Consider the following 23971-nt stretch of genomic DNA (forward strand, 5'->3'; position numbering starts at 1 on the left):
AACTTATTACAACATCTATTAAGCATAAACAACTGGCTATGGCCTACTAGCTGTTTAGGCGACTTGATGAAACATCCATCTATAGTGTGTTTCATTTTTTCTTTGCTAAATAGGACGCTTAGATAGAAGTACAACAAATCCTTGGCTTCAACGTCTCTTTGAATTCTAATGCACCCATCCTTAATACCGTTTAGCATGCACCCCATGAGTGACGTCTTGACTAGCCAGTACTTGGCTCTACCATCAATAAAAACCAGTGATTGCCATGAAGCATAAGTAGAGGAGAAAAGAGAATAAAGGGTCGGATTCAGTTGACTAGCTGCTGAATGCAAGTGTGACAGAAATTCGAGGGGTGTTTATGGAAGAAGATATATCAATTTGAGAAATTTATTTGAGGTGGTATGGCCATGTACAACGGAGGCCTGGGGATGTTCCAGTGATGAATGATCTAATTCATATTGAATGAGCTAAAAGAACTATGGACGGGCGGAAAATCAATGAGGAATGTCATGCATAGATTGAAGGTGTTCTTTTCGCTGAAGTTGGTTTACACCTTCAAGATAAGAGATTGATATGTTTCATTTCAGTTTAGGAGGGAAGAATTATAATTTTAAGATTATAAGAAAGTACCCTACATCAGTTGAAAAGATAACATTGAATAACATAAATTCCTCGTAATGATTGTTTCGATTGTTTCCTACTTTGTTCCAAGCCATATGACTAATATCAGACAAGATAAATTGAATCTGATAATTCTTAGTGTCTTCTATGTTGGGGCTTTATAAAAAGACAATTTAGTTTATGAGCTATACATTAATGAAAAGACATCTTAGTTTGTGAGCCATACATCAAACGTGACATTCTATGTGCAAAATAACATGCATTCTTAGGTCCTCATAGTTTTCTTCATAATATTTCATTTACTTTATATTTTGTTCCTTTGAATATTTATGGAAATTCTGATGCTCCAATCTTGAATGATATCTTGGAGACATCTAAAGCATGTAAAAGAGACTTCCTTCTATTTCTTAAACAATTAGAAAGCAAATCCATCTTAAGGAAATCAGAATTTGAAATTGCCTAAGTATCATTCTCATGTATATTGTAAATGAGACGAAACCAACTCGACGGTCAAGATTACAATCATGCTTTTCTATGTTAGGACCTCTCATAAGTTGAAAATCTGCTATCAACTCTGATTTTGGAAGATTTCTCCTAGCCATGTGAAATGTTTTTAAGATTTCTTGCTATTTTTCTATGAAGAAATTAGAGACTTTATTAATAGTACTATAAATATGCACTTATCTACAAGTCATTTTGGGACCTTTGTTAGGAGCACAATCCTGATTGGAGAAAGAAACTATTTCATCCAGAAGAAAGATGTGTGGTATAAACTTGAGGTATGGTGTCCCTATTAATCTCTAATATATAAAGGACCTAATTTCAAGCTTATGTAGTGTTTGTTGTTGTGTTTTAATATTTCTACTAATTCAACTTGTTTAATTGGAAAAAATGAATATAGATGAGGTGAGGAACATATAGTGTTATAAGGGATATCCTAATTCATGTGATGCTCCATCTAATTCCATAAACATTCCAACTAGTCATTGGGAGTACTTTATAGGGAGGTGGAATTATGAGAAATGATAGGTGATATGGTTTTTTTGAAATACTAAATTGATAGGTTTCCTTTATTAATTATCAGGAAGGAAAAACAAAAAGTGTTTCATAGAGCTGGATGAAAGAGCTTTGCACAGATAGCCAGAAGAGTGGGTAAGTTTCTTATGTACAACTCACGAACAATTGATAATATCATAAATGCAAGTGAAATTATTTGAATGAACTCTTACATCTCTACTTGTTTAGTGGAAGAAAAATCCAACCGAATGGTTGCATGCTTCTTTGATATCTGGTCATGTTGTATGAGTTTATGGAATGGATGTTGGAATAACAGCCTCGACTTAGTTAAATGTGGATTTAGTGATTAAAAAGTGTTAGTTTGGTGGTGTTAGTTACTAAAAGTGTTTGTTTAGTTTTGCATCATTAACGAAGTGAAAACAATGATTGCTTTTGCAGGTTGGATGTGGTTAGCCCACAATTTGTATCTCTCCTCCCCCATATAGATTGTGAGAGCACTGGTGGAGGCTGCCCTCCATCACAATTCGTCTCTCTCCTCCTTCATGTGAAATGACCTATATGATAGATTGTGAGAGCACTGGTGGAGGCTGCCCTCAGTCACAATTTGTCTCTCTCTTCCCCATGTGAAATGACCTATATTGCTAGAGGTGAGAGACAAATTGTAACGGAGGGTAGCCCGCATGTGAAATGACCTATATGGGTAGAGGAGAGAGACAAATTGTGAGGGTACTAGTGGATGCCTCTCTCCAAGGGTTCTCTTGTGAGCAAAAGGAGGAGGATACGCCTATACTTTACATTATTTTTTTTTAAATTGTTATTTATTTCTTAAAATAATATAATTATTAATTTTGAGAAGGTGCACTGTCTCATAGAGCTTTTTACACTTTTTTTAATTATGGTTATTAATATCGGTATAAGTATCTGTATCAATCTCTGTAGATACTCATCGGATGGTTTTGCCATCAATCTAAAAAAACATTTAATTTTGTGATGGATTTGCCCTTAATGGGAAACGTATCACTGAGATAGGATATTATATAAAAAAAAAAAAAAAAGTACCATGAGACAGAGTGGCCAGTTGCCTTTTTTTTTTTTTGGGGTGGGGGGGGAATATGATCGATGGTTCCAATACCAATATTTAATTCCTTCGTAAGAAGTCAGCACACAAACCAATATAAGGGTGTTGATTTATATTTGGAACTAAAACCTTTCTGGATCGAATAGAGTAAATGCAAAACCAAATCGAATGGGAAAATTCTAGTTGCATTTTGGTTTTGGATGGTGAATTTCATCTTGTTCAGTTAGGTTTTGGTTCTTAATTGTAAGTTATAACGGAGTCTAAATTGAATCGACGTATAAAAGGGTTAAAAGATATCAGATTTGACATACTTGAAATTACCTTCCCAACTTTTTATGATTTAGTCGAATTATTGAGGCCATATACCATTAAATGAAACAAATTAAAAGTTGAAACTGATTTGATTTTGATTTGTAGTTATGAGAATGGTTCAATTTCAATTTAAACACATCTTGAACCTCATTGGAAATCCGGAATTAAATTGGACAACTTAACGGAAAATTTGGTGAAATTGTAGTATGCTAAGTCTAAGTGAGGAGGTCTCTAAGTTTGAAAAAAAAAAAAGGGAAAAAAAACGCTCTCTGGTGGTGTGTTTCTTGTGTCCAGACATAAGAATTCATGAAATTACCACCATTCTCCTCTAAAATTAGGAATCCTCCATGTCGATACTCTAACATGTATTTTCATTAGCATCTATACTAGTGTAAAAGTCACATGATCAAACACCGATCTCTTGTCCAAAATTTAAGAAGATACAAAAAATTAACCGATCACATGGATGTCTATTGCGAGACATAAGAGGTTAGAAAATTACTGACGCAACCCCATAAAATCACAAAACTTTTAAAACTTATTATGCCCATGCTGTGTAGCTCATGCGGTCATGCCCAGAACTTAGATGGTATGCAAATAAAAAAAAATCGATAATAATAATAATAATAATAAATCATTAATGGCCGTTGAACAGTTACTCCTAACTTTAGTTTTAATCTAGCATTTATAAGGTGGACCCACAACAAGTCGGTCGTTTTGATCGGATTGATGAATAATGGAACCGTTGGAATTCCTACACGTGTCTCATCTCATATAGGCAGTCAACTATTTGGAGTTCAGGACCACATCAGAATATGCCACGTGGATATTGCCTTTGCTGTTGCTGATGTCCACTACGCCACCTACTGACTAATGTCGTGTTGGCTAAAGCTTGCGCGCTTATCGGCCGTTTCTTAATGGTTCTTTGCTCATTTGGCCCCTCACTCCTTGCCGCTCTTCTTTTTCTCCTACTTTACCCCCTACAACTAGAACTCTCCAGTGTTCTTTTGGTCGATCGAAGAGGAAGATCAGCTTCAAATCGTAAGTCATAATAAGTCTGATTTCTTCTCTTTTTCTTTGTCAAATGAATCACAGCTCTAGATCGAGACTTTGCCCTAGAATTTGATCGGCTACTGATTCTGATTCGCCCTAATTTATTTATAAGCTGGTGAAACGTGAGAGTTTAATCTCTCATCTGGTCTGATTTATTACCGGTTTGTTTCCTCGTCTGTCTAGGGTTTTGAAGGAAGTTGGCGTTGTCTCGATCTTCCAAGTAGAACCAGTGGGTTGAGGCCCCCTTTCTTTAGGCAGTTGTGATAGGGATTCTCCTGTTTCATTGTGAATTCGGTGGTTATTGGCAGCAGTAGAAACTCGGTGCCCTAAACAAAAAATGGGCGAGTCCTTTTCGGTAATCAGGATCCGGAGTTGGATGTTCTGAAAACCAATGCAATTGAGGCCTTAAGCAGATAAGGAGTTTGATTATTCCTCTTGGAATAATCCTTCTTGATGCACATTATTGTCTATCTGGCTCCATGGGGGTCATCAGGATTTGACAGTTGAAGTCTGCTGAAGCAATGAATGCGAGCCATTCTTCGGTGCATCCCATAGAAGCTCCTCCTCTTACTGACGCTGCAAACAATGCACCGAGACTGAGGATGAAGGATGTCCAAGGAATGCCTGGCACTGCTGGTGGCCTTGTCTTACGGTTGTGCCAGTTTCTGTTCGCAGTTGCTGCAGTTTGTGTCATGGCTTCCACTAGTGATTTCACCACTGTCACAGCTTTTTGGTAATGAACTCCTTGGTTCCTGTTTACTCATTCTCTTTATATCTCGTCATTCCTATCAATGTCGGGTAGGGACCTGCATCTCAGGAATTTCCTTGCATTTGGTCGATGCTGTTTATTATTTACCAGAAGTCCAATATTGGATCATAGCATTGGAGGAAGCACTCCAAAAAGTTCAATTAAATTGTGGTCATCGTGCAGTTGAGAATCGAATCCCTCTTTCTTCCCTGGGCATTGTAGGAGAGAGTATGCAAGTCAATGCCCTACTAGAAATGGACTTTTATCTCTGATTTCTCTATATTGCCATGAAATTCTTCCTTTCCATTGGGAAATGCATAAAGGAGAAGCTATTGTTTACAAATTGAATACGGTTTAAATGATGCATGACAATAGCCAGTTGGGCTTGACGACATGGTTCTCACACTGTGGTTGGGTACTAAAATTACATAATATCGCACTGTGGTGGTGCAAAACATCTCTTATAGTTTATCATATGGTCAAGGAAGCAGGTAGAACAACCCATTCCTTGCCTATGGGATCCACTTGAGAGTTCCTTTTTTTTAGTGTATTTAACTAGTTGTTTCTTTCCATCTTATTTTTTTTATTAGCTTACCATGTATAGTAAATTTTTTTGTGTATTAACTTTCATATTTTCTTACTTTTTTTTTAATAATGAGTTATATAGTTTATCGTTTGTTATAAATTTTGAATTTACTACATATAATTTGCAGAAAAAGTACTACTTACAGTAAGTTTGATTTTGTAATTTTTATTAGGGCTAAGTCCCCTACGACTGACCATCCTGATAAACTTGTCAGGACAGTCTGAGTTTCTGCCACATGGCAGATCAGATGCGGCCTAATTTTGTGGACTAGTGGACCATATGGTCCTCAGCCTGTATGCTGAATTTTTGTGGAAACAAAGTTCATCAAGTGGAAAAATAAAGCTTTGAAAATCTTGGAACTAGAAGAAGGAGCATGGGCATACATGGACGGCTGAAAAATACAGGGATGCATGTCAATACGTAGGAGGGTATGTGATTGAATTAAGGGTTTAAAATTTTACATGTGGCTAATCCAATCCTGCACCTCTCAATCCAACGGTCAAAATTGTCATGTCGTCTCGCCACATGGCTAAAATTGGTAGCCACCTTGATAAGCTTATCAGGATGGCTCATCCTGATGAACTTTTACCCTTTTATTAGGATTTTTCCTTTGGATTATTTATCTAGCTAAGAGATTTCTATTGGTAGCAGGAGTTTGAGTTGTAGCTCCAAAACTTAGGTATGTTTTTGTTGTTAACTAAGTTCTGAATTTGGGATTAGTGTCTGAGGTCTCCTTTTGGTTAGTGCTGTTGAAAGCAGCTGTTTGTTGGTGCTTGGTGCTGTTTTTGTTCTTTTTCTCAGGATCTCATGTGGCCAGATATCCTCAAAAATATAGTATCTAATATTTGAAGACGTAGTTGCAAGTAGCTGTTTGGGGCTTTTACCGTGAAAGTGTAAGTGGCAGGATTATTTAGTGCAGTAGCTTGTGGCATAGTGAAATAATTTTAACTTCAACAGAGCATTAGTTATTCCCCTTCTCCACCCCTCCCCCAAGAAAAAAGGGTGACTGTTAGATCTTCTTTTCTCTGTTTATCATCAGTTGAGCTGCTGCTTGATGTTGTGACTTAAAAAGCTTAGGACTTGAGAACATAGACATGCGGAAAGGGTTGCTGAAATTGGTTTATAGATTACCTATTGGGAGGTGGTTGAGTTCTTCAATAAGAACATGTTTTCAAGGAGTTGAGATTTTCAAAAAAATTTATCTTTCCTTTGGTTGCTGACAGTCCCTGCTGATGTTTGATAGCATAAATTTGCTAATGTCTTTCCATCCATTTCATCTTAAAGTGCATAAAGAGGCTGAATGAATTCAATAACATGGGCAATTTTTTTTTTTTTTCCATCTGACATTTCTTCTATTTTTATCAAATGCAACTTTGGCACTTTCCTGTGATGTGGGGTTGTGCACTGGATCAGCTGTGCCACCTTTGGCTTTGGGCCAAAGTGTACCCAGTATTTTGTGTAACACAATCGTGCTTTTGCTTTATATACCAATATGGCAAATTCTGCTAGTGATTGTAACTCTTTTCCTGAACCTTGGTGCTGTGGTAGAAGAGAGACATTTCAGTAATTAACGAAGGTAACTAGGGTATAATTAATCAATGGCAAGCAATCTCTTACAGTTCAAAATCCCATATTCAATAATCACTTCCAATACCAACCCTTTCAAATCTAATTTCAGCTATTTACTGTGGGTCTTCACCTCTTCTTCCCATATTCAATAGTCACTTCCAATACCAACCCTTTCGAGTCTAATTTCAGCTATTTACTGTGGGTCCTCCCCTCTTCTTCTCATGTCAAATTCAGAAGATAAAGTGGGAAACAAAAAACCAATAACGGAGAGATGATAATAAAATTCAATGTACCTGTAACCCCAAACCTCTGACAGACGATCGCCATTCTGCCCTCATGCAACAGAACCCTGGGATAGTGATATATGCTAGAACTCATATTCACTGATATCATGATAAACTAGGGTCCGTTTCATCTATATACTGGTCTCCATGGAGTAATTAATCAACTGGAATCAGATTCTGTATTTATAAAGCTGGCGGCAGGTTCTGAATCATCCTTTTTATGCTGTTTGAGATCTTCAATTACTTCATATCTGCTTAGCAGATCATGCTCAATTTTTAGGGGTTTGTTGACCCTCAGTGGAGGTACACTCGGTTTTTTCTTTCTTGCTGATCCAAGTGGCTGATCTTTTCTAATTGATTTTCTACTCTCAAGACCAGGCGGTACAGTAACTTTACTAACATATTTCATCTCAAAAGTGTGGTATCTTCCAAAAACATGCTATATATGTGAAGTCTTATAAGAACATACAATATAATTGACCTAACGATCAATATTCTCAAATTTTCACTTTTCATGTGAAAATTTGTTCATAGTTACCAAAACAAGAACAAATTTAACTTTAGTGGATGTTTACTATACTTTTGGAGCACATCCTGCAAGTCATTTTCCTTTGTTTTCTGTTTTTTTTTTTTAATTGTTCTTATTACAGTGCTTGATAAATATATATTTTAGTTCAATAATTGAATGAAAGATTTTTCTTGTAGTTGCCATCTCACAACTGAAGGAGATTTCTGGTACTTGTTTTTGTCAGTTACCTTGTTGCAGCAGCTGGCTTGCAAAGTTTCTGGAGCTTATCAATGGCCATTATTGATATATATGCCCTTCTAGTAAAGAGGTGCTTGCGGAATTCTCACATTGTCAGTTTGTTCACCATTGGTGATGGGGTAAGGAAAACCGCTGCTGCTATTTGTTGGTGATTGGTTTGACTGTGAGATATGGAATCCCACTTCTCTCTCACACACACACACACACTCTCTCTCTCTCTATATGTATACTGTTTTAGTTTTTGGGTTTGCTGTTTTATATATTTCACCTTGTTTCTTCTTTTGCACTGTTATGTTGGACAGAATTCACGTTGAGTCAATTGGGTGGTTCTTTGGGGTAGAGTTGCAATAATAACCGAGGAAAGAGAAGGTTACACACTAGAACAGAACCTAACTATACTTTTTCCTTTCCCCTGTTTATCCTCTCAACAGAGTTAGTGATAGAATAATCCCAGGTAGGCTATTTCAGCATAGTTGGACACTTGGAATGGGTGGATCGAAAAAGGTCTGACAATATTTCTCCCACTCTAATTCCCTTGATAAATACCTTTAATAAGCTGCTGTCTTTTTGTAATAGATAAAAAAGCAATAAATACTATTTCAAAATTTGATAGGACATTGGGCACTTATGGATGGATGCCCTTTTTCTTTCACTTCGTCTGTTTAATGATGAGTGTCCATTATGAAAGAGCACACATTCTAAGGAATAGTTATTAATTCTCCAGCTTCCAACTATTCTCAGTTGTTGATATCTTGTTCAGATTTATCAATATATAGGTATATGCATGTGGTTAATGCTATTTCTTTGGCATTCTCTTTCCTGGCTTAAAACTGGATTTTTTTTCTCCTCATCAGATCACGGCCACACTTACATTTGCTGCTGCCTGTGCATCTGCTGGCATCACAGTGCTTATCGGTGATGATTTGAATGATTGCGCTCAGAACCATTGTGCCAGGTTTGAAACAGCAACAGCAATGGCCTTCCTCAGCTGGTTCACTGTCTCACCATCTTTTCTCTTGAACTTCTGGTCACTGGCATCCCGGTGAAACTAAACAGGAAGACGGCAATACGATCATAAACAGTTGTGCTTTTTGTGTGATCTCTTCTGAAAATTTGACATTAATGGATATTTTTGATCACCCTTCTAGTGTATATTTGTGAATTGGGGAATATTTTCATATAAGAAAGTACCTGAAATACATCTTGCATTTCTGCAGGAAAGCTCTTGATGAATTGTTGGAGGTGGTTCTTTGGTTCATTCCTAAGGGGGTGTTTGGTTCGGTAAATCTTTGGGATGACATTCTTTAGAATGATAATTCTTAATTTTTGGAGTTGTTTGGTTTCACTAGGATGACCCTCATAAGTGAGCACCCTACTTCCCATGAATGACCATATTACAAAGGATGTGTTTCAAATCTGAGTTTACCGCAACACTTAAACTCAGATTTGAACAACCTTTTTACCACCTAGTATAAAAGAAGAAAGCGGAAAGAAGTTATCTACGGAAGTGAATATCTCAACCCGCGAAAAACATGTACTAGTCACAAGGTAGGGGTGTCAATTCCTAAACCGAACCGGTAAAATCGGTCGGACCAAATTGATAACAACACGGATCGAATAGAACCGAAGCCTTATTGGTTCGGTTCGGGTTGGAGTATTGCAACCCCAAAACCAAATCGAACTGCATTGGAACCGGATGAACTCGAAATCAAACCGAAATCGGCTCAAAACTCGGACCGAAATTGAAACCAAACCGATAAGAAATCGAAACACTCCAAAATTCATTAAAAAAAATCAAAATTTGCATAGTTTTATATACATTTGTATGGAAAGTCGAATCTAAATTGGACAAAAAATCAAAACCAACCCGGTTACAAATTGATTTAAGAAACCAAAGACAAACTGAAACTAAACCGCATCAAAATCGAAATCAAACCGAAACTAGAATTTCTTTATTGGTTCGATTTCGGTTTCAGCTTTCTCACACCAAAATCAACTCAGCTCGGACCAAAACCAAGCCGGACCGATCGATTGACACCCTTACCTCAAGGCAACCAAACGATTTTTCAGAAAGAAACATAATTCAGAAGAATGTCTATCAAAAGATTGACATTCATATTCGATACATACACTATTTGATTTATCGAACCAAACACCCCCTAAACCTCCCATTGAAGGATTGCTTTTTTATAATCAAAGTGGAATGGTCTGTGGATCGGTTTAGATATTGAAACTTTTTCGAAGTAATTAAAAATCAAGTTTAAACCATAACGAAATGCGACATTATTTCTATTTTTATCTTTTCCAAGGGGGCGGGGTTTCTACATGCCCTAGCCCGTTCTATGAATCTTTTGCCGCACCACCTTGTAATTGCAAGTAACTGGCATGTTGCAGCTTTGAATGTTGACATGTTTTGTGAAAGCCCATAAGTGATAGTTTTTTTTTTTTTGGATAACTATGTAAAATTTGTTTAAAAAATATTAGATAAGTGTACGTCCTGGGGATGACAATTAATTACAGGTTTAGTAGATAACGAAAGTTGGGTTAAGTTTCTGACAAAAAGTATCAATTCGTATCGGCATGGGCAGAGATTGAAATCGATCTGAAAAAAGAAAAAAACCTGCTTTATTCAAAGCGCGTTGGCCAAAGCTAATCTTCAAAGCTCGCAATCACCACCATCACCAGGTGAGATGCGAACCATTGTTTTAGCGTATCGACCATCTCATAACCCAATACAGTATCGGTTCTCACCCGTATCAGATAGACCCGATACGAGATGGATACTCGGAACTACTTGTTAAACTCAAACAAGATCTGATGGGTCTTCAGTTTGTCACGGGTAAGAGTCCCTGGTCGTCGGTAGAAAAACAATTGAAGGCACCCCCACTACCCTCGATTTTAAAGTCCCCCAGAGCTCAGCCGCGTGCTTCACGCCGCATGTGTGAATTGCGCATGCGCGTACAGATGTCAAAAAGGTGAGTTCGCTGTTTTACCCTAGCAGACTTGGTTTGGTCGTCTCCAGCTTGTTTCAGAAGTATTTGAACCAAAGGTTTAACATTTCGTTCATTAATTTCGATTTCTTTTCTCCATGCTACTCTGTTTCCAGAAAAACACACTCTACATGGTCACAGAGTCCAGGATTTTGCGGAAAGAAAAAAATACTAAAAGTAAACATGAATTAAATAGTACAAAACTTTTTTTCTCTTTCTCTCGCTACTGCGTGTGGCTTGGACCAATAAATAATATTTTACACAAAAGACCAGTTGACAAAAGAAAATGCGAGACAGTGAACGGTGTTCTCCTCCCCAAGAACTTTCCAGGCAATGGCTTGTTCGTAGGAAATGTGGCGCCCCATGGTTGAGATGCAGAGTCCAGGCGGCAGATACGCAAAACCCTGCAAATCAAAATCACAATCCAATCCCAGGCCCATATGAGGAAAACACAAATCGTCCATATCCTTCGTCCCCACCAAACTAAAACCAAGGCATTTTCAATGGTCAAAATCTTTGAAAGCTAGTAATGTATGGCTGAAGTTTACCTGTTGCATCAACTTAGAGAAGTCTGAACACAATGCCTTCCGACCCGATTCATCAAATATCTTATCCAGCGTGATGTCCTGTAGAGCCACCAGTGTGGTTTCCAGCATGTCGAGCCCTGCTTGGTTGGCAAAGGAGAAAACTGGTAGGGTCTGCAAACCAACAAAACCATCTGTCAACTAAAAAATCCCCTTTCGTTCGTACCATTTCATATGAAGCCTAAAACAAAGGTTCATAATATTTGCAACCAAGTTAGAAACTTTCTAAATTCAATAAGGCTCATACTGCGAACTCCAAATAAAAGCCTAGCTTACTCGAACCATGCTGAGTCCTCAAAACCAATATCATAAATCACCAAAAAAGAAAAGGAGTTTCTTTTTTACTTTGTGTTAACTTGTATCTAGATGAGAGATGGCTGCAAAAGTAGAATTATTGAGAAAAGCCTAACCGAGAAGGTGGTCCCCTAAATCTAAACATAAAATTCCAATGATAAATTAAATTGGCACCAAGTTAATAGTAAATACAGAGCTGATAACATTAACTTCTGACATAGGCTTCTAGATAAATACTTTTGTAGAAGTTTGATTTGATACTTTACTAAACTATGCCTTTTCCCAACTAAACAGGATCCGATACATGGATTCTGTTCGCAAGTAACTACAGAAACTGAGTATTGAAAACTTGACCATGCAACAAACCAGAAATGGGACCAGTTCTAGTGTTATCGAGCTTTCAAACAGCACATAAGCAGGAACTAAATCAAGAAAACCAGACACTAAGTTATGGTGGCCAGAAAGTGTTAAAGCTGGTTTGGTTAGCAAGTCCAGTCTGGTTTTTAAGCCTATGGTTAGCCATGACGTGTGTCAATTAGCAACGATATAGTGCTCTGTCTAAGCACTTTGAACATCCAATTGAAGCACCTAGTTGACCATCACACTAGACAACCCAAGGTAGGTAACTTACTGGAGAAAACTATATCAAGGAAACTGTAACAATACCTTTAACGAGCAGCATAATATCGCATCAGGATGGTGCCAGAGTTGTTTCAAAACTGAGTCACCACCACTTTGGCAATCAGACAGCAATTCTGTTCCCAGATGGTAACTGTATGAAAACAGAAATGATAAGCTAAATATCATTAGTGAAATAGAACAATAAATGAGTTAATCCAGGTAAAGTTTCAGAGTTCTATTTATTTTCAACTTTAACCTGTTGTGTGCTGGAAAGGAGGGGAAAGTGATGCGAAAAATGATATACAAACAGAGAATGCAAGTTTTAAACGTGTATATCTAAAACTTTAAACGTGAATCAAGGTATTTTAGGCTTAGAAGAACTTACCTGTAGCTCTGGCAGATCCACTGAGAAAGTGTAAGAGCTTCCGGAGAGCCTGGAGATAACTTTGGCCCCACATGTGGGCTAAGTCCTGAAGGAGAAATGGCCATTGCAACCCTTTGAACGGAAGAAATCACACTGCGAACATAGTGCCTAGCCATTGTTGCAACATTATCCTGAAGATGGTTCTCAAAAGGGAATTGGAAAGCAATGGTCAGCACCGACCGCCCATTACAGGTACTTGGAGAAGCATCTCCAGACGCCCGGTTAATGGCAGGGCCTACTTCAAGACTGGAAGCCAGATCCAACGTCCGATGTGCACCCAATGCATCTTGTGTCTCGCTCTGTATACAAGTAATCATCAGCATTTTGAGGTAAAAAGACTTAGCCCCACCAACTTTGCTAATATATCTTCAACTTAGAATTATAACAAAAAAAGCATAAAACAAGCAAGAAACATCCAAAAACACAATTGACTAGTGTTTAGAGACCGAGACTCAATCTTGGATATAATTCCTGTTTGCTGATTTATTGACAATGAAACTGGCTCTTGTTGAAAACCTGGAATAGTAGCATTCCTCAGGCATGCAAAACACAGTTTTGACAACACAAGAAGTTTGTATGGTGAAAAGTACAACTTCCTCACACTGACAACAGCAATAGAAACACCTCCCATCCAATAAAAATAGTAAAAAACGCTCATCAAGGATATGAACAGTGCATCCAAGTTCTCATATATTAACCAGCATCACTTGATTACCAATTTTCTGATGTGAAAGACGATGTATAAACAACAGATACTAGAGTTGGTCAATGGACAAATTAGCCCGGGAAGATCTTTCTATTCTTGTTACTATATTAGAGATCAGAGGGCTCAACAATTCTAAAATAAGTTCTTAAGAGAATTACTGACAAACTGGCTTAATGCCCTAGTAAGTTTAGTTGTGTACTAACTACCGAAAGCATTTTCTGTTTCAGACACTCGGCCAATTACTAACCCACAACAAAATTAAAGATCAATTGCTTTAAAACTTTTACAAAAAATCAACTCATTACGGTTTCAACAAAGGAGTTAGGTGTTGTGTTAAACCAACAGCGACCAGTGGAGAATAATTTGGTTTAAAAAAAAAAATGTAATCAGAGAGAAATTTCAAATAAAATAAGAAAAAAGGATATTCCAGAGTATATCGACACTCAACTGTTTTCGAATCCAACGGTATAATCCGAAACCCTGAGGGTAGCAGTGGAGCATCATCTGGAAACATTTCATCAATTGGAGCAAAAACAAGTTCAGAGCAGGCTCCCACTGCATTCTCATCTACTCCACTACAAATCTGCACCAGAAAACCATTCAGTAAAAGTACAACAGAGGAATTACAATATGCCAGAAATAAAGCAGTAACATAAGGTTCTAATAACTTCCCCATTTTCCTCCCCCTCAAACTCCCTTTAAAATAACAAGAAATATATAACAGACAAAGAGACTTCACAAGTTTTTCTTTCCGGCCACATGCTTCCCTCAAGAAGAGTACAAAAAACCAAATGCCAAACTGTCTGGACAAATTCTTTTTTGACATGATGAATTCAGATATGCAAGAGTAACAATTTCTTTTACTTTGTCAGCAAGGTTATGATAAGTGAACTTACTTCTAAACTAAAATTAATAAAATTAACAAGCCAATAACCAGAGGAAAAGACGATACAGCAATTAGAGACATTGGACAGTAACCTGTAAGAGATGAATATCCCTGGATAGAACAGCCTCTTCTTGAGCAAGGGCATGACCTTCAAGTCGAATTACTTCAAGCATCTGAAATATTCTCCACAAATGATTAAAAAAAATCAGTAAAGAACCAAAATGCGAGGGGAATTGGGAGAAGAGCGAGTCTAGAAACAATACATATGGTGAATGTGAATTCATAGTTATGAAGCAGTTCTCATCACCTCGAATTCAATGAAATTAACATTTATCACAACAACAAACTACTTTCATGGATGGTGGTCACCACCAGTTCAAGGAAAATTCTAAAATGTTTGGCATCAGCTCAAATAGCTATTGGATGGTAAGCGAACACACATGTACACAAAATCATAAACAACCCAAGAACAAGAACAAACCTCTTCATGTTCCACTGTTTGACCGAGAGGCATGATGACTTGGCTCCCAGAAAACCTTGTGGATCTCAATCCCTGGAAAGCGTATGAGCCAGCTTTCAACGACACAGCGGAATAGGCATCAATGTTGAAATCAGCCCACTCAGAACGGTGCTCCCTCAGAAACCGGGTCAGCAATGCAGGAGGAACATTCTAAAAAAGGGAAGACATTTTATCAGTTTTCAAGCCAACAAAGCACACTCCAAAATTGAATATCTATTATATTAATGGTTCCTCTTCACAAGAAGCAGTCATGTTCACATACTTTTTTTTTTTTTTTACCTGGGGTGGGGGTGATACTACATCCTGATTCCTGACTGCCTAGTTTGGTCCATTTCAGCCCAAGCAGATTAAAAACTGAAGTTATATAAAGCTTTAAAAAATGGTCAACAGTCAACCAGGCACGAATTTGTTTAACAGAGGAAAATACAAGGAAAGTCAATTCATGGCAGAAAATACAATTTAAGTGGCCCATAAAGTTTGATATGTGGCCAATCTGAAGCGCACTCTACTTACACAATGGTAATATTGGATCCAATAGAAGACGTCTGAAGGTTATAGAAAAGGGATCCTTAGCTAGTAGTCTAAGAGAATTTTTCCCTACATAAGATTCTAATATTTACCTTTATTCTTGTGAAAAATATTTCATGGGCAACCCCCCTAACCAAGCTAGGCAGGCTGCCGCATTTATTTGATAGCAATAGAGGGTTTATATATCATTGGGCAGGTAGGAAACCCTTAGGACAATTCTGGCTTTCATCTCAATCATATGGCTCACTTATTGAACTATTTCTCAACCATTTTTCAGAACCACTTCTCAGAGTTCCTCTGACAAAGTGACCAGTATCAAGATACTTTTGGACAAACGGACTGCAAAAGTAGATGTCTAACATGTGGACATATTTTGACCACTAAGAAATCATGTGGAAGAAAATCAGGCCATGGGGATCCATCAAGATTTAGGGATTAAAAGGACAATATCTCCACCAAAATCCAGTACTCATACACTCATACAAAGTGTCAACTAAAATGTTAAAAGAGTTTATTATAATTGATTGCCTCTGGCAAAGGAGACTCTGGCTCCAAGATGAATACGCTACTGGCTCTGGCAGTCTTCATGCTTAGAAGACGATCTAAATCTCGAGTTCACAAATCAATCAATAGTAAATTTCAATGAATTAAGCATAACTTGTTGATTTGAGGCCCCAATAAAGGGGTTTTCCAGGTGCCAAGTTTGTTGACAAGTCTTCTCAAAAAACTCCGAACTTGGTAGTAGCAAGTCACAATACTTACTCATTTGGTGCTTCAGATTGTTCATGGCAAAGAAATAAAGATTAATGCTTGCCTTCAACAATTGATGATTAAAACATAAAGAAAGCAAAAATTTTAGTACCACATGAAATATTAAAGGGTATGGCAATCATAATGACTGAATCGATGTCTTTGAAAGTGAACGATTCTGAACTCACTTGGAGTAGCATGGATGCCTTCACACAGAGGATGCCTCCAGGCAAGGGAAGAGCATTGACAGGATTGGCAACAGTTCCCACATTCTTGGTCGAATTAACAGCAACGACTACATCTTCAGCACCATCACAGTTCATCAATGACCAGCCGTCATCATTAAATCCATTAATGGCATCATTGAATCCTCTACAAAGCATCATAGAAAATTAAAACGTAAGAAAAACACGATATAAACAAAGAACAATAATGACACATGTCAAAATTAGTAAGCCTGAACCAGAGGTTGACCTGGCAATTAGGAGTGGTGAAGTACAGACCAGTTGGGAAATTATGTTAAGCCTTCATAAAAGCTCATACAAAAAGAGGTAGCATTTGCATATCTCGTTTTGGACAATTTATTGGTACATCAGCTGGTCCGACTGGCTGTTTTAAATTTAGGTTAATGCAGCACATGTGCGGCACACACACAGTAGGAGACAAAGAAGAAACAAAGAGAATCTAAATCCACCTGCTCAATCTCTGGCTAAAAGTCCGAAGAACAGCTGGCTGCCTGCCCAATCCATATACTACCTCACCACTGGTCTCCTGTGCTATCTGCCTGATGTGGCGCAGCGCCTATGCAGAAAGTGCTTGATCAGTCTTCCACCCTTTTGTTCGTGTGTGTGTGTGTGAAGATGTGTGCATGCAAGTTAAGGAATTTAATATCGTTCATCACTTACTGCAATTGTCATTTTCTGAGCCACAACTTTCGATGACTCATATAGAGGTCGCAGCACCTCTGGCACACTCCAGGCCTGAATTAAAAACAGGGTAAAGTTAAGTTGTGAAGAGCAGAGTTAACTTCCAAAGTCTAATAAGAGAACACAGACCTCAAGATCTAGGTGGTCAACAATGTGTATGATTGACCCTCCCCCATCACACGGCCTAATCAAATAACCACTGGGTAACATCTCAGCTCTTACAAATTGGGAAGTGGCTGATGCATTTGGGCCAGCACCAGAACCAGATAATGATCTCTCACAGACCTTAGGATATCAAAACAAAAAGAACAAAATATCAGAGAGCGCATAACACTCGGCCATTTTATGACTAAATAAAATTTAACCTTAGAACCAAAAACAGAAACTGAGGTTTCCATAGTCAAAGTTCAAACTTCTGAACATTGGGAAATATAAGGTATCATTTCTTAGGCAACTTTAGTAATAAAGATGGGTCTGGCAACACATAATGATACACGACAGAACAGACCAGGATTAGAAAAATCATTCAGCGTGCAAACACAGTTCCCATTGGATGATGCACACACATCCTATTAGTAGCAATCACGCAGCTACCCAAAAAGAATGGGCTAAAGCTCAATGAATGATGAAACGAGAGGGGGAAAATCTCTCTAGATATGACAACATTAAGCAATTAAATCAAGGGAAAGTGGTTTGCTGCCAGGCTGCATGGCCCCAGCGCCAGCAAGGGGGCCAATGGGAGGGGCGGGTTGGTCATTTCAGTGATTTCACTGCCCCATGTGCGAGGGCATTGGGGGAATGACCAGGCAACGTTCTTGTCCCCTTATATTAAATAGAGCATGGATTTCTAGTTCAGTACTCTGAAGGATAACACCTTGTGAAGTTAGTAAAGTTTAGGGTGATTCACACCCACAAAAAAAGTTCAAAATGAACATTATATCTATTAGCAAATTAATAATGGATAAATAAGTGGTTATTGTTTCCACATAATCTAATCCAGCCAAAAGTATCGAATTTGGAACTCGATCCCGCACCTGATGTCAGAGCGCATATCAATATGACAATTTGGAATTTGAGACCTACCATGTAGAACCATCAAGTAGTTGGTCAAAGTCAAAATCAAACAATCCCAAGGGGAATTCACCTCCGACCCACAACAGTATTTCAACTCTATTCAATGCCATAATTGTTACCAGTCCTAAGCAATGCATGCCTTTCCTCATCACTTCTCCTAGAGTCATTTTAAGCCTATCCCTGCTCTTTTAGCCCTCTCATATCTGAATCATATCACTCATCCTTAACTGTGAATTCAAAAATATCTATTGCTTATATCTATGCCACATCAAACAACTCTCTCAACTTATCATATATTCAGAGCCGCTCCTAAATTAGCTCTAATGTGTTCAAGCCTTAATTTATCTTTTCTAATTTTACCATTTATCCATCTCAACATCCTCATTTTGAGAGAAACTATAGAATTGATTCATTTGCTTCATCCCATTTTGAAAAACTTTAGTTATTAATAATCGGCAAGTGAAAGTTCCATCCTCAACATTAGAAGTTTTGCATTAGAAGCAAGCATGGAGTAGACTCATCAGACTGTGGAGGTATAAATTTTAAAACACCATGAGACTGCCATTGCAAGTGAATAAAAGTTCCCATCCTCATCACCTATGGGCAGTCAGGAGACAGAAATAAGATGCAATTTTAATAGAACTCAATATAGAAAAGTAAATACCACAAGACTGCCATCTTCTAAATTTGTAGTGTATCTCAGAGTCCAGAAGTCCCGTGCAGGAGCCAGTGTAGTTGGAGCATACATCTGAAAAGAGCAAGTACGCGATTAATGGAAAATAAAAGGAAGTGAAGAGTATAAAGTCATGCCATGAGAGAGATACTCTTCCTACCTGCATGTATAACAGTTCAATTGTCCCTCCATTTCCAGCTGGAAACATGGTAAAGGCTTCAAGACTCCGGCAATCTCGAAACCAAGATGGACGATCTTTAAGGATTTCTGCAATCTATCAGAGAATGGAAATGGAAAAGATTAGTTTTCAACATCTAATTAATGATAGAAAGGAAGTCAAATGTCCCCCCAATGACTAGGGGAAGTCCACATAGATCTTATCAACAGAAATTATATCAGGTGCCTTAGTTAATTCTCTGAAGAAATAGCAATTCCATTGTAAATAAGAGAATTCAGGTTTGAGAGTGCTACACTTACCTTTGTGGGTTCTAAACTCACTAGACCGCAGGCTCGGGCTGCCACTCCACTGCTACTGTGTGAAATGGCAACAATCCCAACCGAATCCGGACCAGGCTGATCAAAAAGTTAAACAAGTAGAAAATTTTGGTGTTTCAGCTACACAATGGGCAGATCCAACAAACAAATAAAAAAAATTGATTTTACTTTCGAAAGTACAGAAAATAATCATCCAAACAAACTGAAGTACCTTCATCCCAGGCATCTGGACCCAATCAACAGCCGTTCCTGTAGCCTTTGAAAGGAACTCTGCCAAGGTCTCCTCTGCAATGGAGAGGAGTCTACCAAAAACAAAGAATGGAATAAACATAAATCAGGAGCAGTGACACAAAACAAAGAATGACAAGACACAAGGAGAGTATTGGGAAATAATTAAAAGTAACTGGCTATTCAGGATTACCCAGCGGGATTATTCGCATCTCTAAGTGGATGCTGAGGTGTGGTAACTACAGACTCACAGCTTCCATCGGTAGTTGCTGCAGATGCCTACATGACATAATCCACAGATTAGGTTACCCAGCAAGTACAATAAAAAGGGAAAAGTTAACCTCCCAAGGAACTCTTGATATTTTTTCCCTTTGAGGGTTCCACTGGTTGCATGCAGGATGGTCTCTCAAATTTTCCTTTAAGAAGCTCCAATTTTCTAAAAAGATTTCCCAAGAATTTTTTGTAATCATACAACTATTAATGAGAGAAGAATAACATTTAATTCCTCAGCCAGTTCCCCAATGGCAATAAGACAGAGACAATGAGAGGAAAACCCCAAAAATATAAATAATCATTTCCAAACCAAGGAATATAATCTGAAAGATTACTGGGGTCTTATTTAGAAAGGAAGAGTCCAGGACTCAGGAAGGTCTATGGGTGCTCCAATGAGATTTTAAATTAGTTCAAAAGCAATAAAGTTACAAGAAATCCTAAGTGACATTAAAAACTCAAAAACTCTTCCTTTGAATGCATTGATTGCTCCCTAGCCTTTCATGACTGGGGAAAAGAAGATGATTAACAACGGGAAGGAAAGCCATAGTAAAAGATGTTAATTTTTTAAGACTTGACTGGTAAAAGCTTGTTCTGGATACAACTTACGTTTTGCAATTGCTGCCGCATGTACCCATTTTCGTACACCAGCTGTGATACCTGCTTTTGAAGGCGATCATTCTCCTCCATCAACAGCTTGTTCATGGCAGTTAACTTCCTGTTCACAGTTTGGAGTCGAGAAGCCTCTTTTCTTTGCTTCTCTCGGCACCTGCAGGAAATTCATCATTATCATAACAATGAAAAGATGTTTAAAAAAAAAAAAATCCGTAATCTCCCAGATGACCTCTTTTCTGATAAGTTTCTAATACGAGAGAGAGAGAGGAGAGGGAACTGTGTCCCTGGAATCTAAGTTCATCTTCGTTATTACGAAAGGAAAAGCAAAATTGGGACAAGCTGAGTCTACCCGATTCAAGAACACAAAAGCCATATTCGAATAAAGGGGTACTTGGGAGGAATAAAGACCCATTCACATTTTCAATAATGATATTTGCGAAGAAATGCAAAGATAAAAATTACTTTAAACAGGAGAAAATAGCAATTTCTCCTGATAAATATTTGCAGCAACGGCTAGAACTCGTTGTGAACGCAACACCCGTCCGATAATGGCCTCCTTAAAGGTCACGGCATGGACCCGTACATACCAAAAACAGACACTAAATGAAAGGAAATACAAACGAAAACAAAAACCAAAGCCAGTTCTTGCCTGCGATTCTGAAACCAGACTTTGATCTGCTTGGGTTCGATGTTGGACAAGATGGGGCACTCGCGGATCAGCTGCTGCCGTCGCATCGAACTCGGCTTGGGGCACTCCGCGTATACTCGTTCTAGAGCTTCGACCTGCTCGGCGGTGTAACGTACATATTTTCCGTTATCGAGATGCTTATTGATGCTACTATTGCTGCTCTCCCTATGCGGAACCACGGCCATTGCCATTTTTTACTCCACAAGACTGCAAAGTCCGCTTTGCAGAAGAAAGAGACAGAAGTAGAAGCTCTGAGCGCCCTTTTCTGCAAGTTATTTTGCTTAAGATTCTCTCGCCAACTCCGTCTTTGAGAAAAAACGGGCGAAAAAACGCACGTTGAGTAAGAACTTAAGCGGATTTGATAAAAGAGACACACAAAAAGACCTTTTCTAAGGATTAAACTGTCACCGTATTTACGAAATTACGACCAAAAAGCTCAAACTAGCTTCTGTAAACTCCGCTGTTTGTCTTGTCTGAAACCTTTCTTTTTAGTCGAGAAGATGCCTGCACGTTGCGATTTTCTGGAACTTCCTGATGCTGTCACTTTGAACAAAACCATCTCATTCCTCTTTGGGGAAGTGGTTCACTTTTTTCATTAATGGCGTTCAAATCAGGAGTTAATATCTTGCAACTTCGACCTTACAATCGCAGAACTAAAACCTCAAAAGAAGAATACTCGTCGCGAGCTTTTAAGGTTGAACAAACAAGAAGATTCCAACCTATAAATCCCCGAAAATCCAAGCTACCGTAGAGGAGAATAACTCAAGGAAGAGCTTCAACGCGGAAAATTTTGCTATCTACCTCGATCCCGAACTCGTAACCGCAGAACAGTGTGCCCAGACAAAAGAGAGGACTGCTAAAGTAGGAGCACTTTATCAGTTTCTTCCCCGCAAAAACTGCAAGTCAAAACTACCGAGTGGCACCCAGGAGAGCTCCTTTATTGGAAGTTCGAACCACAATCTTCACGTTTCAAACTCGGACTTGCAGACAAGCACAGTAAAGCAAAAGCAATATTTCCAGAAACCGTCGATCTCACAATAATACGTCAGAAGCTCAAATCGTCACAGATTCGAAAAAAGAAAGGAGGATGATGAGGGGTACTAGATCAGAAAACGGTAGTTTACTCCTCCACCTAGAGACGGGTCTCTTCGTGGAGACTGGAGAGAGCCCTTTTCTCATCCACATCAAAGAGTCAAAAAAAGTGTGCAAATGGAGGGAAGCTTAAGGGAGACACTGAAACCCTAACCATCTCAGCAGGAAAGAAGCGTCGGGAGAGAAAATGCGAAGGACATGAAAGGTTTAAGAGGAAAGGGAGCTGAACCTGCAACGTAGAATCGTAGATCGATTTTGCCTTTTCAAAGCGAATAGTGGTGGAAGTAAAGAAGAGTGAAGTGGAAGAGCAGAAATAGCAGAGAAAGCAGCTACTCTACAGCCGAACACACTAGTGAGGAATTAAAAACAAGTTTCTTGCCCGGCCCGCACATCGAAAATCCCGTTCCATCTATATAGTGATCGAGTTTACGCATTTGTTCTTTGTGTTTTACCAAAATGACATCCAAGGACATGAGTTTCAAATTTCAATGGTGCCCTCCACTTTTTCACATGCATCTCCCTTGCTCTTAGGAGGGTGTTTAGAATTTTTTCTTCTTTTTTTTTTCTATTTTCTATTTATTTATTTTATAAGTGACTTTCCTTTTTCTTTTTTTAAAAACCGTTCTAGATATTCGTGTAGAACAGTCACGAGGAGTTCAATTGACATCCATCAGGGATCAAGTAGTGGAATTAGGCCATCTATATCCTACACGCTGGATAGAGTTTTCTGAGCTATGGAATTACCTACGGTGTTAATCTTTTATTTTAGGGTAATTTACAGTGCCACCTGGTGAAGAATGTCAATATTAAAAGGACACCCCTTTCTCTTTTATCAAATTGGACTTGAACCCCTTGTCGTCAGTCATCGTTACAAAATATATTAAAAATGCTGACATCAGCAATTCAATTTTTTCTTAAATACCATTTTGCCCTTAAAAATAGGAAAATACTAAAATTGCCCTTAATGGTTGTATTCCCAAAATCGATTGAGGATCCCTTCCGCCACTGCCGCCTCTGCTCCATATCCACCGCGTGAGTCACTGAGTTGGAGAAGAAAGTCGGAGTAGTCGATCGGCAGCTGCAACCCCTTCCAGTGAAAGTGCCAAACCTTCTCCCTCAAGTCCTCCTTCTCCACCGCCGCCACCGCCTCTGCTCCATATCCGCCACCGACAGATCCGGCCTCATCGATCCAAATACCGGCGATGGAGACCTGGACGGGCTCTTCAATGGACTTACCGGTAGTGAAATCGCATCGATCCACAATGGCTTCATGCCTCGTATGGTTGTAAGTACTGACTCAACGAATTCCCCCTCCGAAACTCTCTTAACTCCTGATCTCCTTTCTCTGAAAAGCTCTCTTTAACCTATGAAAATCTCCCTCTAAAACCTTATTCCTCATTTAAATAACCCACAACTACTGGCCGCCATGACCAAAGCCGTTGCCGAAGTCGCCCAGATTCAATCGTAGGGATAGTCGTCCTTGAGGTTCAGATAAAGAGAAAGAGAGAGAGATCTTGCCTTCATTGCCGTTGTTTTTCACATCACTGTTTTTCACAGGCGTATTGAAAACAAA

The 23971-nt window shown here is 38.6% G+C and overlaps 2 protein-coding genes across 4 annotated transcripts; one reads left to right on the forward strand and one right to left on the reverse strand.

The window, feature by feature from the left end:
• Positions 1 to 3881: 3881 nt before the first annotated feature.
• On the forward strand, positions 3882 to 9250 carry LOC122069603 (CASP-like protein 5A2). The gene is made up of 4 exons (XM_042633661.1): positions 3882 to 4069; positions 4265 to 4814; positions 8021 to 8153; positions 8889 to 9250. Exons 2-4 carry the CDS (start codon positions 4603 to 4605, stop codon positions 9078 to 9080), a joined length of 537 nt encoding a protein of 178 aa, XP_042489595.1. The 5' UTR covers positions 3882 to 4069; positions 4265 to 4602; the 3' UTR covers positions 9081 to 9250.
• A 1821-nt stretch (positions 9251 to 11071) lies between these two features.
• LOC122062860 (homeobox-leucine zipper protein REVOLUTA-like) lies at positions 11072 to 22790 on the reverse strand. 3 transcript variants are annotated; one of them, XM_042626539.1, is made up of 19 exons: positions 21715 to 22790; positions 21268 to 21611; positions 20613 to 20772; positions 19927 to 20012; positions 19717 to 19807; positions 19488 to 19583; positions 19171 to 19284; positions 19002 to 19085; positions 17393 to 17548; positions 17243 to 17317; positions 17032 to 17138; positions 16526 to 16709; positions 15021 to 15209; positions 14632 to 14712; positions 14102 to 14236; positions 12909 to 13246; positions 12569 to 12674; positions 11573 to 11722; positions 11072 to 11428 (listed from the first exon to the last, which is right to left on the reverse strand). In XM_042626539.1, exons 2-19 carry the CDS (start codon positions 21495 to 21497, stop codon positions 11282 to 11284), a joined length of 2529 nt encoding a protein of 842 aa, XP_042482473.1. In that variant the 5' UTR covers positions 21498 to 21611; positions 21715 to 22790; the 3' UTR covers positions 11072 to 11281. The 3 variants fall into 3 exon arrangements, with proteins under 3 accessions (XP_042482473.1, XP_042482468.1, XP_042482460.1); XM_042626534.1 differs by having other exon boundaries at positions 21268 to 21571; positions 21691 to 22790; XM_042626526.1 differs by having other exon boundaries at positions 21268 to 22790.
• Positions 22791 to 23971: the final 1181 nt, after the last annotated feature.

The sequence above is a fragment of the Macadamia integrifolia genome, chromosome 2 (assembly GCF_013358625.1).
Source record: "Macadamia integrifolia cultivar HAES 741 chromosome 2, SCU_Mint_v3, whole genome shotgun sequence".
Classification (NCBI taxonomy): domain Eukaryota; kingdom Viridiplantae; phylum Streptophyta; class Magnoliopsida; order Proteales; family Proteaceae; genus Macadamia; species Macadamia integrifolia.